Source organism: Pangasianodon hypophthalmus, chromosome 18 (genome assembly GCF_027358585.1).
Source record: "Pangasianodon hypophthalmus isolate fPanHyp1 chromosome 18, fPanHyp1.pri, whole genome shotgun sequence".
NCBI classification, from domain to species: Eukaryota; Metazoa; Chordata; class Actinopteri; order Siluriformes; family Pangasiidae; genus Pangasianodon; species Pangasianodon hypophthalmus.
The window spans coordinates 19,795,403-19,812,136 of record NC_069727.1 but is presented as its reverse complement, the minus strand read 5'-3'; the positions used below and the strand labels follow the sequence as shown (position 1 = coordinate 19,812,136).

Genomic DNA, 16,734 nt, shown 5'->3' with positions numbered 1-16,734 from the left:
AATCTGCATTATTAACCAGACCACTGAAAAGAAAAGCCTTTGTTTTTGACTCTAATCTTCCACACCTGCTTCCAGTAGGAGTATTTTAATGTGCCTTTTCAAGTTTAATGTATGTGTCTACATCCCAGTGTAACAAGGCCTACATTAAAAAAAAAAAAAAAAAAGTTAAGCCAAATAATTTTTTTTTTCTCTGAATGCTTTTCTTGGGAAGTTGACAGAAGGGAAATGTCATCCATTTAACATTAAAAATGATATAATGACAATGTTAATGTTAAAAACATTAAAAAAATTTTTTTTAAAACTTCATGTCTGTCTTCTGGTTAATACACACAGCAGGTTTTTTTTTTTTTTTTGTGTCTCAAGCGTTTGCATACCCTGGGCACATTCCCAGTGCCCATTTAGCCAACAAGTGCTGTATTGTTTGGTTAGAGTGATATGCCAAACCAGTAATCTATGTGAATATTAAGAAATATGTCTTTGTTTCCTTGATAATAAAGAAATTGTTTGCTTGTTTTTTTTACCACACCTGCTTGCTTTTAGCTAAAACAGTGCCACATGCTCTCCTGACGCAGGAGATTCAGTTATTTTATAAATGCCTGGTTCAACTTCCACTATGCATGTTTATGAACTGAAGGACAGAGGCAGATGTTTTAGGCATACCTTTTTATAAAGATTCATTTATGAATATTGTGAAGATATTTGCAAGCATCAAAATGTCTACTTTTGCTTCTTGGATCTTAAGCAAATTCTTTGCATGTATATTTATCCAAAGTAAATTCTTTAAAATATTTCTACAGCTTCTTTTTTTTCTTTTTTAAAAGAAAATATATTTTATTTAGTACACGTACTGTTTTCTATTTTGTAATTTTATGTAATCTTTTTATTCTGTTTGATTCTGTTTGAATGGTGATTTTCATCACCATTCCTGTTAATAACAACTAGAATAAAGACAGATGGTTCTGTTATTTTCCTGCAGGGGTGTCTGCATCAATGGCAAGAAACTTCATTAGGGAAAATGGAACTTTTTTGAGGAGGATGGACCCACCGAGAAAAGCCACTTGGTCACCAGAAAATGGGATTACATTGAGAAGGCAGCGCTCATGCTGTTCCAGCCTAAAAGTAAGGCAAAGTTTCTGTGGGGAGCTTTTCCTAGAACAATGAATTCCACAACAAATTACTAAGTGTATTGGGCTGTGGAGGTGTATTTTATTTGCTCTCAGTTAGAACGTGATTGGCTATTGACGTCACTAAATCAAAACAAGATTTAGCTTCAGGTTGCGGAGGAATCCTTCTGTGAAGTACTTAATCTGGTGAACAAAGAAGGGTTTCAGAGTGTGCTCCTGACCATATGGGTACCAGTGATTTAAAAAGGAAATCAGTCATTCTCAGTCAGTCTATTTGTTGGTCCTACTGTACTTTTTGTGAACGCATTCACAAGGCTATTCTTACACTCAGTAAACAATTTAGTGATCCTTCCTGTGAAGAAAATTGCAGCTTTTTCCTGTAATGTTTAATAACCTCGGAGAGACTCTTGGACTTCTTCATGCAGAATATTTAATCTTTACTGTATTTGGGTGTCTGTTAGTATATTTGTGCAGGCAGCCCAAGTATTAAAAAAAAGACTACAGGAAGTCATTAGAAGAAAAGGTGGAGAGAATGAGACATTTGGATGTCAGTAAAGAAGATCTAATATTTTTATGTAAATTCTAATACAGATCTTATTTTATACTTAATGCTAATGTACGATACCTCATTCCCATTGCAGATGAGGAAAATTAGTCTATGGCTTGTTTTAGAAAGAGGAAAAAAACCTCATTCTGATTGTCTTTTGCGTTCCATTTCATCCATCCAAACCACCAAGGGTGGGGAACATCACCTGGATACCTTCATTAGCTATTTTGCTTCTTGCGTCATGTCGATCGCTACATCTGTTGACCCTTCTGCAGTTAATTACACCTCTGTGTCGGCAGTGAATACCTAGGCCAGGATCCAGTCTGATTTATGGACAGCACCGAATGTGGTTGGCACAATCCATGTAGCTACACATGTAAATCAAGCTTGCAAAACCTACCCTTTGTGCCAGCCCTTGGAAGAAGAGGACAAATTTCAGAAACTAGTAATAGACCAGCCACATGGCACCCTCAGATTTCTAAAGACTGGCTCACTAGGTAGGCACTCACAGCGTGTCCCTGAGTGTCCCTGCATCCATGGGGTAAATAGGTAAACAAAGCTGCTAATGGGACGCTCTACAGCTACAGCTCCGTCAGCCCTCATCCTTTCTGGAGCCCTGTTACACCCCTTCAGGTTTGCTGCTCTGTCCCAAGAACAAGTCTAATTCTAGATTTCAGTGGGCTGAAATGTTTCTTAAAAGCCCTTGTATTCCATATGTTAAGGCTGTCAGATGCATTGATTGAGTGATTCCACAGCACTGGTTCACATCACTGGATCTGTATGATGCATACTTTTAGCCTGGGGCCTGCTCTTCGTTAGCCACAGTGAGAGTAACTGACTTTCTGGGATGGCACAGTGGACACACTGTTGAGACAGGTCATACAACCAGGAAAGTGGTGCATCCAGAAGTGCTGTTCCAGATCTGGGCACAGTGGCAGGGCACAGGTAGGCATTTAAATCAATTTGCTGGTTCTCCATGATGGAACTGGACAGACACACTGGCCCACAACTGGGCTCACTGGTAACCACCAGGAATCCCTGTCATTCAGAACAGGCTCCAAACCAAGCGGAAACTCAGCGAGAAGGTTCCAGGTAATGATGACTGCGTAACAACGGCAGTTATGTTCACTACGACATCATACAGTCAGTTTGTACACTTTGTTGAAGTCTCAGCATGTATGTGTGCATGCACAAGAAGGTATCCAGGTTATTCTCACTGATCTTGGCTGTTACCCACTGTTCATAGGACAACATTAATTACTTATGTAACTGTTATCCGCTGTTCACAGGACATCAGTTACATAAGTAATTAATGTTTTTCTGAATTGGTCTTTCTATTCGGATCAGAATTGCTTTAAATTATAACTCTCCAAACAAATTAAAGAAATATATCTGCGTTTGTACTGTAGATAAACCTTTCTAAGAGGTTAGAAATAGAGTACATTTTTATCACATTGGTTCTGTTAACTGCTAGCAGTATGCTACTTAAAATAGTTTGCACTGTTGTACAACAGCAAATAATTCAAAATGTAGTGGTGAGTTTGCTCATCAGTCATCACAATGTGCATGTGATACTCTCCTTTATTTCATTTTATTGGTTTTGTCTAAATGCTCACATTACATTCAAGCCCTTGATGCTGGCCTACAGACTGATGATGGGAACCTGTTCTATGGGTTACATTCCATCCTGATTAGTGTGGTCTATGAATGACTTGGTGGATGCTTGGTGATACCATAGCTCCAAGGTACTAAATCTAGAGCTAGACTTGTCTTCTGTTTTTCCATGTTGGCTTGTGTTCTGTCTCATTGCATTGGTGTGTGCTGGCCCATCCATTGGGGCTGGTGGGGTAAAGCCTCCCATTTATATCAGCCATTCAGTAAAGGTTAATATCCATAAAGTCTTCACAACTCCATCCATTTTAAATTCAGTTGAAATACAAATTACCTTATTTAAGTGACCAGTGTGTGCACATTTATGCAACCAGGTTGTTGTAAGTTTTTTATTTTTCCTATTTTTCGTAAAATGTTTCTGATTGTTTTTCACTTATTTTTTTATACGTTGTAATTTCATGTTGAGGGTAGAAAAAGTTCTGAGATGATTTATCTCAGTTTCCTTGTTTTAAATAACAAAAAACCTGCCATTTTAGCAGGGGTGTGTAACCTTTTTATATCCACTAAAATATATCCACTGAAATACAGATCTATTTCAATTGTCAAATACTGTATATTACAAAGATTGGAAGGGGGAAAGGCGGATCATCAAGTTCATAATGTCCATACATCAGAAATATGAGTGAAATACTTGTTTCCCCAGGCAAGGCTGAGGAAAAAAAAAAGAAAAAATGTCTCCCTTTTCCAATGCCCAGGGTTAGGGTTAGTCTTAGTCTTGGGCTAGGGTTAATCTTTGTGTGGTTTTCAAGATGTAGGTTTTTGAGAAATTTGAAACCTGAAACCTGTCAACCCTGGGTAATGTTATTTCCTTGAACAAAGCTGATCAAATGTATGTCCAAAACTACTTAAAGCCAGCTTCTAGATGGTATGCTGGTTGACTGCATGTTATTGACTCTCAACTGCCTATTTCGGGTTTACTCTAAAAAAAAAAAAATCACTAGTAGCAACAGTAGCCTTGACTTTAATTTGTGATCAAGAGCCGCTGCTGCTCACAGTCCAGTGGTTACTGTATGTATGGAATGAGTAGTTAAAGTAGAAGGTTTGCGACATATATAGATTAATGATCAGGAATAAGTATAATGCATATTCTGCATTCAGGGTAGCACTACAGAATATGAGAAAGTGAATAAAATTATAAATCTGTCCCTTTCATTCCAGATGTTCCTTGTAGCTTTGTCCTTTGCATACTTTTCAAAGGCTTTATCTGGGAGCTATATGAAAAGCACAATAACTCAGCTGGAGCGGCGCTTCGACATCCCCAGTTACTTAATAGGTATCATTGATGGCAGCTTTGAAATAGGTAAGAGCCATATCATCATGCATCAGCAGACTCCACCAAATCATGCTTGTGGATTTCAGTGAGGTTGCAGAGAATTTTTTATGGAATTTACAGCTGTTCATGGACCCACCAGTATTCTTTGTCCCTTATTAGTTTTGGGGAAATTATCCAGTGATGGGTGTAATGTAATGTATGTTAGTCATAAACAATGCAATGCAGAGGTTCCCTTTGCTGAAACTAGCATGTAGCTGTCCTGTCAGTTAGGAATGTCTGCTTTTCTCAGTTACTGTGTTCTAAGGTTTTAGTACATCATGATTAAGTTCTGTTTCATCCTTTCTAATCACCAGGGTCAGTGAGAATCACCAGGATACCTTCTTGTGTTTGTGTGTGTGCATGCATAAAGTGACTAATAAAATAGTATAGGAAGAAGACCAACACAAACAAACTCACCATCCTGATTCGGTGATCCAACTCTAACAAGGTGGATGCCTTAGGCAGGGATAGTCATGATCTCAGTGATTGCAAAAATAGACCCTACAGTACTTCCTTGTTCAGAAGAACAGCTGGTTTCTTCCAGTTCTACATTTGAGAGGGTTTAACTGGTTCTTAAAGACCCTTCCCTTATGCTAAATTTGTTAGATGTGGTTCAAGCTGAGCAAATATAGGACTGGTTTACATGGTCCTGCACAGCTCTACTTTGTATGTCCATATCACTCTAGAAGGCAGATGCTTCTTAAGTTTTGTCTTCTAAGGGAAGGCTTTCAGAAACAGGAATTCAAAGTTCCTTTCAACTCTCTGCTTCCCTCTAGTGCTACAGGTGTATTTGAGATGTATGCAAGTAGCCTTTTCTTCCCTGATGGACAGTGGCATCATGATACTGATGTGCTTGGCCAATTAGCTCTTGTGTGTCCCCATTAAAGAGCAAGCCATTTGGAACACATGTTACTGCACTCGTTCTTATGGTGACCTCATAAAATAGTTCCCTAATGCCAAAGCAGGCCACACAATTCTTAAGCATGAGCCTAGATTTTAGAGAATGCTAACCACCTCAGCGTATCGCTGACATTACCATGCTTGCCAGGTGTATTCAGGCATGTTGGCATTTGCATTACTGCCTTCTATTAAGGATGCTAGAACTTATAACAGCAGTATTTCTGCCAGAGCTTTTCAAACTTTTCATAAGTGGGTTATCAACCTATAGCTGGACCCCAAAATCCTCAAACAGAAATTTCTCCTAATCTTAGAGGGAGGGGCCTGGGTTCTAGCTTGCTGAAAAGGCTTTTCTAAAGTCATGTGGGAAAAGTCCCTCATTAGAGAGAACTAGAGACCTTTATAGAATAGCCCCAAGGTGCCTGGCGAGACTTTAGTTTCCAGTACTGCTTTTGCTGGTGGTGAAAAGACTCTTGCAGTTCCCTTCCCAAGCAGATCTGTTGCGCTGAATGAACAAAGGGATTTTGGGATTTTGGTGGGTCTGGCCCCTCAGAATGAATCACCAACTTAAGATTGCTACCCAGTGATCTAGGACACATTTCTGAATCTTGCATGCTCTGGTGTGTACCACATTACCTGGAACTGGTGCATCAACCATTCTCTAGGCACTGCTAGACAGTTAGGGGTTCTTAAACATTTGCTGGGCACCTGTTTCGTTGTGAAATATATTTTAAACTAATAACCAACAATCTAACTCTTCAAAGATTAAGCTTAATATTTAACCCTCTCTCACAGTACACTGGCATTCCTTTCCACCAGCGGAATGGAAATAGACTTATTGGCCCTTTTCAATCAGTATGAACAAATGAATGATTTTATCGCCGTAAGTCTGTTATAATAGTACGCAGGACACTGTTGGGTTTCTGTGTGTAAAGCATCATGATTCTGTGTTTAGATGATGGTGAGCAGGGCAATGGGAAAGGCGAGGGGTGTGAGCCCCCTGCTGGGCAAATAATTCACACCTTTCCACAATAACTTTGGTAGAGAGATAAAACGGACAGCACAACAAAGCTTAAATGATAGTATAAAGCTTTTATAGTATAAAGCACAATAAAGCTTTTTGATAGTAAAACACCATATACAACTGCCACAATAAACTTATAACATTTAAATCTAGTAGGCTAGGTAAAAAAGAAATTACTTAAAAAACACTGCAAATTCTTAAAGCCCTGATTGCCTACTTTCATATGAGTCATTAACCAGTACTGTGGAATGTGGCGTCAAAAATAAATTCAATGCTGAAAACGGGCACAACCAAACAATCATTTTTTGGCCTCTGGTAAAAAGAGTTAAATATACTGTATGTACAATAATATTTTGGAGCTATAGAGCTTTTTGACCTGAAGTATCCACTGACAGAACATATTTGGTCCAAGTTGTCATTATTTGTAGGCCTACCTGTTTCTGAGTTATTAAGATTATTTGGATTAAACCTATTCAATTGAAGTGAGCAGTCAAATAGGTTAATAACTTTAAGAAATCAATAAAAAAAAATCCCAGCCCCTACCATGACATGCTACTCTACAAGGAGCATTTCATCCTCATGAGTATTATATAGAGGCATATCACCCCAGGAAATCTTTGCTGCTGCTTCTTGCTATCCGTGTGTTACAAAACACTTTCCCCTGGTTTTAGAAGTTTAACATTTTCCCCCCCAGTGGTGTGAGGGCATCAGTCATTTCTAAACACCATTCCAGTGAATGAGTCCTGTATGTCATGACACTGTTGGCATATATTATCCAGGTGCTTCTCACAGACCCTGGAGGTCAGGAGGGGTAAAGTAGAACATACAATGCACAAGACTCTATCCAGGTGATTCTCACAGTCCCTGGTAGTTATCCAGGGTGCATAGAAGCAAATATACTTAATGTATACTGTATACTAACATACCTATAACTTGTAATTACTGTATAATACTTACAGCTTATGCTTCAAACCATGAGCCATTTTTAAGGCTTAAAGACAAGCACTTGTGTTTATAGACAATCTCAGCACTGGACACCAGTAATGTAATGTGTTACATCCCTGACTCAAGTTGCCCACTCTGAATATGGCCCTTAAATGTATAAATGTCTGTTAGAAACACAAGCATCTACCTCATTTGTATGTTTTTTAATGAACAGTGTATCTTCAATAAATGCCATGATGAACATGCACTGGATAAACAAGCATTTTCTTTTCCCCTGCTTCTTGCTTTCACTGATAGGTAACTTGCTGGTTATTGCCTTTGTCAGTTACTTTGGTGCCAAGCTTCATCGACCAAAAATCATTGCCACTGGATGTCTTCTGATGTCACTGGGGACATTCCTAATTGCACTCCCTCATTTTATTATTGGACGGTAAGCTGGAGGGCTACTTTAGTTTGTGAGTCCCTTGTATGTATAGACACATTTGTTAAAGTTTTGTTCTTGCCCAGTTCCTTTTGATGGTGGTGTTATTATTATTATTATTATTATTATTATTACTGTTTTAATTTTTTAAATTATATGATTAAAGAGTTCTTGAAGGTCACATGACATTCTCTTTCACTCCACCTAACTGCCAGGGGCTGTGTTTAACACCTAGATATTCTCTCGTGCTCACGCATGAGACCTTTACCACAAAGTCATACAATGACAGTGACGTAGTACTTACCTTAAGTACCCAATGTAAAATCATTCCCGCTTCTCTTCCCTACTCTCTGATGTCCATGTGGGGACCGCTTGTAGAGTTTGGAGCCATCTTGTGCAACTGGTGACTTCAGTTGGAAGTAGAGTTTTTCCTGTCCTTCAAAGCTGTGATTGTTTTTTCTTTTTTGCCGCTTCTCCCACTGTGCTAATTGTAGCTATTTCTTTTTCTGTTGGAGCACTGGCTGTGAATAGCTAGCTAGAATTGCTACTGCTAACTTTGCTTGTTAGCTTACATTTTGAGGTGTCTGAGATAGCTAGGCTGTTGTTTGCTAATGGCTCGCTCCAGCTCACTCATGCTCTGAGCTATAGCCTCTGTAGGGTTGGAGCATACGCTAATCCCTCTCTTGCCCTCCTATCAACTAACATCCATTGAGCTTACCTTGGCTGCCCAGTTCTCATCTCTCTTTTCCTTAACACAACCAGAGTTCACAGCACTAATAGTGGAAGGTATGCCGTCCACTGCCATCACCATACCAGTCAGACCATCAGTCATACCAGTTTGCCAGGCCAGAAACTGCTGTTATGCAACCTTGAGTCTGCAGACTTGGTTATTGATCCTAGTGGACCACTCTAAGCTTAGCCCAACCTGCCATGGATCTATGCTCATGCAGCCGGTGTCCAGACCTGATAGAGCCAGAGGACGGCATATCCAGTGTTTCATTATTGATCATCTGTAGAACACAACGCTCGGATTGGAGGCCCCTGGTGCCCCATTAGGCCATATGTATGCTAACTCAGGGACAGCAATGCAAGCCTAGACCTCGATTCTGAGGCCAACTAAATCTAATTGGGACAGACCCTAAATGGCACCCCTAATGTTGGGAAAACTGCACAGAGCCTACCAGTGAAAAGCGGGGGCTGCTGGCAAATGTTTAATTGCTGAAGATTTTGCCTGTTGGACTGAGACTACATCAGATCAGTGAGTCCTGATGACGTTGTCACAAGTCAAGTCAAGTGGCTTTATTGTCATATCAACAATATACACCTAGTTAGTACACAGTGAAACAAAACAACGTTCCTCCAGGACCATGGTGCTACATCAAACAGCACAGAACTACAAGAGACTACACATTTCTACATAAAGTGCATGTGCAAACAGCACAAGACAGTACAATAACTACTAAACCAGTACAATTATATGGTACAACAACAAAGAAAACAAAGAAAGGCCAACAGCGTCTCTACTTTCTACAAAGGCTGCGGAAAGCCCATCTCCCAACCCTGATCCTCACCATGTTCTACAGAGGGACTATCGAGAGCATCCTGAGCAGCTGCATCACTGCCTGGTTTGGGAATTGCACCGTCTCAGATCGCAAGACCCTGCACTGGATCGTGAGGACAGCTGAGAAGATCATCGGGGTCTCTCTTCCCTCCATCACAGACACTTACACCACACGCTGCATCCGCAAAGCCACCAGCATTGTGGATGACCCCATGCACCCCTCACACAAACTCTTCACCCTCCTGCCGTCTGGCAAATGGTACCTAAGCATTCGGGCCCTCACGGCCAGACTGTGCAACAGTTTCTTCGCCCAAGCCATCAGACTCCTCAACCCTCAGAGACTGGACTGAAAACACACACACGCACACACACAGCTGAACATCACCCCATCCTCCTTGCATTTTTTGCACATCTCCGTATTCATCCTTATCTGTGCTGCACTGTAACTTACTGTGCCCAATGTCCTGTTTTTGGTAGTTTTGTACTGTCTAGTGCAGTCTGCACATGTTTGCACTGTGCACTTTATATAAATATATGTAGTCTCCTGTAGTTCTGTGTTTGTTTTATGTAGCACCTTGGTGCTGAAGGAAGGTTGTTTCGTTTCACCATGTACTATCTAGCTGTATATGGTTGAATTGACAATAAAAGCCACTTGACTTAACTACTAAAACAGGACAATAGGCACAGAGACAGTGCAGTGCCGACCAGTACAAAAAAATAACAATATAATAAATAGCTGTGAATGTAAATTACATACAATGACATAGTATTTGGCAGGTAAGCTTATAATATATATGGACATAGCAGTTATTGGGGTAGCAGTCAGGTAGAGAGTATAGTAATGACAAGAAATTATATACAATATTTTATAAACGCAGCAAAAAAAAATGTAGGTAGTTGTAACAAATGTCAAAGACGGGCAAGGAGGAGGCGGGAACTAAGTTAACTTAAAAGCAATGTTTAATCATAATCAGCAAAATATAACGTAAAACACAAAACATGTCTGCATCTCTCTCTCCCCCTTGGTGTATCCAGTTGCTCTTTTATCCCTCTCTCCCACTGATTAGCCAACCCAGTGCCAGGTGTGCATCCTCACAGCCTCGCCCCTCCTTCCTCTTCGTCACACTCCTCTGCAGGCAGATTCAGGCCTCCGGGCTGACATATACCCCCTCCTCCCCTCTTGGGAGGAGCGATGCTGCCCTTCTGGCTATGTCGTTTGGCTGGCTGGCCCTGCATCCTGCAAGTAAGGGAAGAAATGAGCAGAGGAAGAGGGGAGAGAGAAGGAGCGAGCAGTAGAAACAGCAAGAGGGTGAGAGAGAAGAGAGAAAAAAAAAAACTGGTTCCCCGGTCCCCAGACACACTTTCATCTGGTCCTCGGCCAGCCAGGAAGCGATCCCCACCAAGCCGGGCTCTGGCGCCGGGCCTCCTGGTGGACAGCTATGGCTCCTCCATCCCCAGGTGGACGGCTATGGCTCCTCCATCCCCAGGTGGACGGCAGCCACTCCTCCCCTTTTCAGGCTGATGGCAGCAGCTCCTCTCCTTTCAGGCGGATGGCAGCGACTCCTCCGGCAAATGCTCCAGCACCACACTTCCACTGCGCCGCGATCCTCTTGCAGCGGCAAGGACTCTCCGACAGCACATCCCTCCTCCTTTCCAGGTTTCAGCACCAATGTAACAAATGTCAAAAATGGGCAAGGAGGAGGCAGGAACTTAAATGCAATTTTTAATCATAATCAACATAAATGTAACGTAAAACACAAAACACATGTGCATCTCTTTCTCCCCCTTGGCATCTCCAGCTGCTTCTTTATCCCTCTCTCGCACTGATTAGCCAACTCAGGGTTAGGCATGTGGCCTAACAGCCTGGCCCCTCCCTCCTCCTCGTCACAGTAGTAAATCCAGTAACGTGCAAAAATTGCAAAGGGAGTGGGATGGTGTTCAAATGAGTATGTGTGTGTGTGTGTGTGTTGTCAGTCCAGTCCCTGAGTATTGAGGAGTCTGATGGCTTGGGGAAAGAAACTTTTACACAGTCTGGCCGTGAGGGCCCAAATGCTTCGGTACCGTTTGCCAGACGGCAGGAGGGTAAAGAGTTTGTTTGAGGGGTCTGTGGGGTCATCCACAATGCTGGTGGCTTTGCAGATGCAGCGTGTGGAGTAAATGTCTATGATGGAGGGAAGAGAGACCCCGATGATCTTCTCAGCTGTCCTCACTATATGCTGCATGGTCTTGTGATCTGAGACGGTGCAATTTCCAAACCAGGTAGTGATGCAGCTGCTCAGGATGCTCTCGATAGTCCCTCTGTAGAATATGGTGAGGATGGGTGGTGGGAGATGGGCTTTCCTCAGCCTTTGCAGAAAGTAGAGACCCTGCTGGGCTTTCTTGGTTATGGAGCCGGTGTTGAGGGACCAGGTGAGGTTCTCTGCCAGGTAAACACCAAGAAATTTAGTGCTCTTGACGGTCTCCATAGAGGAGCCGTCGATGTTCAGCAGAGAGTAGTTGCTCCATGCTCTCCTGAAGTCAAGAACCATCTCTTTAGTTTTGTCCACATTCAGAGACACGTTGTTGGCTCTGGACCAGTCTGTTAGCTACTGCACCTCCTCTCTGTATACTGAGTTGTGAGTCAGCAGAGTGAACAGCAGTGGACTGAGCACACAGCCCTGTGAGGCCCCTGTGCTCAGTGTGGTGGTGTTGGAGATGCTGTTCCTGATCCGGACTGACTGAGGTCTCCCAGTCAGGAAGTCCAGGATACAGTTGCAGAAGGAGGTGTTCAGGCCCAGCAGGTTCAGCTTTCCAGTCAGGTGCTGAGGAAATATTGTGTTGAATGCTGAAATGAAGTCTATGAACAGCATTTGAACATACACGTTCTTTTTGTCCAGGTGGGTGAGGGCCAGATTGAGGGTGGTGGTGATGGCGTCATCTGTGAACAGTTGCGACGATATGCGACTTTTAGGGGATCCAGTGAAACGAGCAACATGGTCTTGATGTGCCTCATGAGGAGTCTCTCGAAGCACTTCATGTTGATGGGTGTGAGTGCAACAGGACAGTAGTTGTTGAGGCAGGACACTGAAGACTTCTTCAGCCCCGGGACGATGGTGACATTGAATTATTGTGGAATGACGGAGCTGCTCAGGGAGGTGTTGAAGATGTCCGTGAAAACATCCACCAGCTGGTCTGCACATCCTCTGAGCACTCTGCTAGTTTAGGTTAGGTTCAACTTTATTGTCATTATCAGACTACAAGAGTGCTAGGAATGTTGTCTGGTCCAGCAGCCTTCTGTGGGTTAACTCTGTGTAGAGTTTTCTTCACATCAGCCATGGTTAGACACAGCACCTGGTCGTTGGGAGGAGGGGTGATCTTCCTTGTCGTCACGTCATTCTGCAGCTCAAACTAAGCATAGACGTTGTTTAGTGCATCTGGAAGGGAGCATCACTGTCACAGGCAGGTGATGTTATCCTGTAGTTGGTGATGGCTTGGATGCCCTGCCACATGCATCGTCTGCTGTACTTGAAGTGGCTGTGGATTCTCTGTGCGTGTGTGCGCTTTGCCTCTCTGATGGCCTGGGACAGTTTGGCCCACGCTGTTCTTAGGGCCGCCTCGTCACCTGCTCTGAAGGTAGAGTCTCAGGTCCTCAGCAGCGCATGAACCTCTGCAGTCATCCACAGCTTCTGGTTAGAGCATGTGGTGATGATCTTGGAGACAGTGACAATGCACTTGCTGATGTAGCTGGTCACCGATGCCTTGTATTCCTCCAAGTTGGTGAAGTCGCCATCAGTTGCAGCTTCCCTGAACGTGTGCCAATCAGTGTGCTCAAAACAGTCCTGAAGAGCAGAGATGGCTCCTTTGGCTCTCAGATGTTTTCACCTGCTTCAGAACTGGTTTGGAGCGTCTGACAAGCGGTCTGTATGCTGGGATTAGCATAACAGAGATGTGGTCTGAGTATCACTGAGTAGGGCTCCACCCGGTACACGCCGGGGATGGTTGTGTAAACAAGATCCAGCGTGTTGTCCCCTCTCATTGAAAAGTCCCCATGCTGATGGAATTTAGGGAGAACTGTCTTGATATCTGCATGGTTGAAATCTCCAGCAACAATAAACAGTCTGTCAGGGTATGAATTCTGCAGTTCGCTAATAGCCCCATACAGTTCACAGAGTACCTCCCTAGCATTAGCACTGGGGGGAATGTACACTCTGACTATGAGGACAGTGGTGAATTCCCATGGTAAATAATATGGTCTACATATAACAGTCACAAACTCCACCAGCGATGAGCAGCAGCTAGAAACTAGCACCGAGTTCTTGCACCATTCCGTGCTGATGTAAACACACAAGCCACCACTGCAAGCCTTACTGCACAGAGCTGCATTTCTGTCTGCATGAAACAAGGCAAGCCCGTCTAGTTGAATTGTGGCATCCGGATCTCTGTCGCTGAGCCACATCTCTGTGAAAACAAAGATGCAGCAGTCTCTAAACTCATGCCACATAGTTTGCTGGAGTCAGATGTAGTCCAGTTTATTGTCCAGGGAGTAGATATTGGAGAGCAGGTTGGGAGACCCAGCAAGCTAGGGTTTGTTTTTAGCCTAGCACGGACCCCTGTTCTCTTGCCACCCTTCCGCTTCCTCGCACACTGCTTACGTCATCCCCTTCCCCAGCCACCAGCATCAGGCGACGCTGAGGGCTAGAGGCCTGGTCCCCGCAGCAAGCTGAGATCACATAGCTTCTCCAGCAGATCATCATGCAGGTCGGTTGTTGCATGATTTCTGTACTTAATTAGTATTTGGCGATGGTAGACACGAACACCAGTGGCTGTGATGTCCAGGTGCCACTAAAAAGTCAGGCTAAGAACAAAAATAGCACCATTTTAGATCCAGAGTGGCTGCTGCATGCTATTGCCACACCACCATCTTGGAATGGAACAATGCAGGGGTACAAACTCCAGTTCCACCGTCAGCCCCCAACCTTATCAATCTCAGACCCCCAAAAAGTTATCAAAAAAGGGTACACTTAGGGATGTTCCCCACTGGAGGGAGACAATCACCATGGATGCCTCCCTTACATGCTGGGGAGCAGTATGTTGCAACAAAGGTGCAGGAGACATGTGGGACCATAATGAGAGGTCAGAATACAGGTCAACCTTCTAGTGAATTGAGGGCAGCCTGGCTAGCCCTCAAGTCCACCATGTCCTTATCCACTCATAAAACATGGTGATGGTTGGGTACATAAATGACCAGGGTGGTGTGGCGTCATTCAGCTCACACAGAAACTAATCAAGTGGGCTCACCCGTGGCTAGCTTCACTGAGGGCGAGTCACCTGCCTGGTCAGCACAATGGTACTGAAGACATGCTTTCCAGAGAGTGTATACATTCAGGAGAGTGGCACCCACACCCAGAGGTGGTGCATCAGAGTCCAGCTGGGCACAGGTAGACCTCTTTGACTCACTGTCAAGAGTGGATATTGTAAATATATATCATAAATCCTCACCAGGTTGTCATTAGTGCATCTGCACTGAGTACTTCTGACAGTGCACAGGAGTTGCTTTCCTTCTGGTGAGACCACCAGCACCATGACACAGTCATCAATGGCAAGCATATGGCCACGCCTGACCTACTTGAGGTCAGTTAAATCTGTCCCGAAATTTTTTTGCACTGTGACATATAGAATTTTGTCACAACAGAATGTACCAGCCAACCTGCCACCATGGCTGCCATGGCTAATTTAGAGCCTGTCAGCTGAGTCCGTGTGCTGGCAGGGACCACCTCAGTCATTCCTCAGATGTTGCTGAGACTACAGACTGCTCACTTCATCCCAAGGTGGGGCTAACAATTATTGATTAAGGGGGTGAATACTTATGCAATCAACAAATTTCTGCTTTTTTACTTGTTGGACCTCTTGTGTCACAATAAAAAAAATGCACCTTCACTTAAGACATATTGTGTAAACTTTGTCCACTTTAAAAATGTTCCTGCTTCCCACTTAACCTGGTGGTCTATACCTGGTCTCAAGGGCCTAATTAATCCAACAATTCAATTTCAAAATAGTACAGTTTTTTCATGCATGATAATTCGTTTGCATTTTTGTTAGTATTTTTTAGGGTCATCAATTTTACCACAAAATTGCAGTTAAAATTATTATTCTTAAGAGAACAATTCTTGTTAGGATAAAGGTAAGTAGTTAGTCTTATTGTTTGCATGGAAGGTTGGGTCTAATGTTTATTATATACAATAATGTTGTTCATTTTTATAAGGGGTGCTGTACAAAACATAGTCAACAAACAGTCCAAGGTCAACACCAAAATAATCAGCACCAAATAGAAAGAGACAAATCCAAAAAACCCAGAGAATATTCATAAGGGCAGAGCAGAGTTTTTAAAAAAAACAGACAGGTGTATCCACCAAAAACAGATTAGAAGGGCAAGAGAAGAGGAAAAAACACAGAAGGCAAAACAAGTCATGTGCGACATAGCAATCCAAAATAACAAGGCTCAGAACTTACTGACCAATTGGCGAACTGTAAGGCTTCATGTTAACCTAAAAGTCTATGGAGTTTATATAGTGGTGAGGCCAGAAGTGAGAATGGCAAGAAAAGAAGCAGTTCAGAATTTGGGCAAGTGTGCCCTCTGGTGATCTGGAGTGGGACTGTCTGGGTTGGATATTACAGAACCCCGATCTCAGCCTATAGGAGATACCTGCTCCAGTCGTGTTGGTTATTGAAGCAGTACAAATGAAGGAAGTGGCCAATCTCTGGGTTCAGCCTTTCTGTCTGTCCGTTATACTGTGGATGATAGTCTGAAATGACAGTGATGTTAAGCCTTTTGCAGAACCATTATCAGACACGAGATATGAATTTTACACCCCAGTCAGACACATCAAAGACATAGTTGGGAAAATCGGTGATGAAATTGAGTGTTGTGTGTGACCAGAGAGTGGAATGGGGAGTGGCTCTAACAGCCCAGCTGGTGACTGGCGTGAGGGTTTGGTCTGAGCGCACATTGTGCATCCTTTAACAACTGATCAATGTCTGTTGCATACTGTCCCACCAAAATTTATTTTCCACTAACCTTTGACTACGTAAGATGTCTGGGTGTCCAGAGTTGAGAGAGGTGTGGACCCAGTGGATCACCTCTTCTCTCTTGGTTTGAAGCACATTTGAAGCACAAGTTGTCTCCATTTCTCCAAGTTTTCCTCCAGCGTGAGGTCATGATGTTGAACTTGTTGGATGTCCTCCATTATTTCCCA

The 16,734-nt window shown here is 43.0% G+C and overlaps 1 protein-coding gene and 1 long non-coding RNA gene across 5 annotated transcripts in view; one reads left to right on the top strand and one right to left on the bottom strand.

The window, feature by feature from the left end:
- Window positions 1-16,734, top strand: part of slco1c1 (solute carrier organic anion transporter family, member 1C1) — a 49,395-nt gene that overhangs the window by 1,363 nt on the left and 31,298 nt on the right. For 2 of the 4 annotated variants that reach the window (XM_053241628.1, XM_053241629.1), the window contains exons 2-4: window positions 977-1,119; window positions 4,501-4,642; window positions 7,818-7,950. In XM_053241628.1, the coding sequence (XP_053097603.1) occupies window positions 991-1,119; window positions 4,501-4,642; window positions 7,818-7,950 (404 nt within the window). In that variant the 5' untranslated portion in view covers window positions 977-990. Of the gene's footprint in view, window positions 1-976; window positions 1,120-4,500; window positions 4,643-7,817; window positions 7,951-16,734 lie in introns of those variants that run through there. The other 2 variants (XM_034313295.2, XM_034313297.2) reach the window with 2 other exon arrangements.
- Window positions 10,445-16,192, bottom strand: LOC117599575 (uncharacterized). Its single transcript, XR_004579986.2, has 2 exons — window positions 15,996-16,192; window positions 10,445-10,739 (listed from the first exon to the last, which is right to left on the bottom strand). It is a non-coding gene; the product is annotated as an uncharacterized LOC117599575 (long non-coding RNA).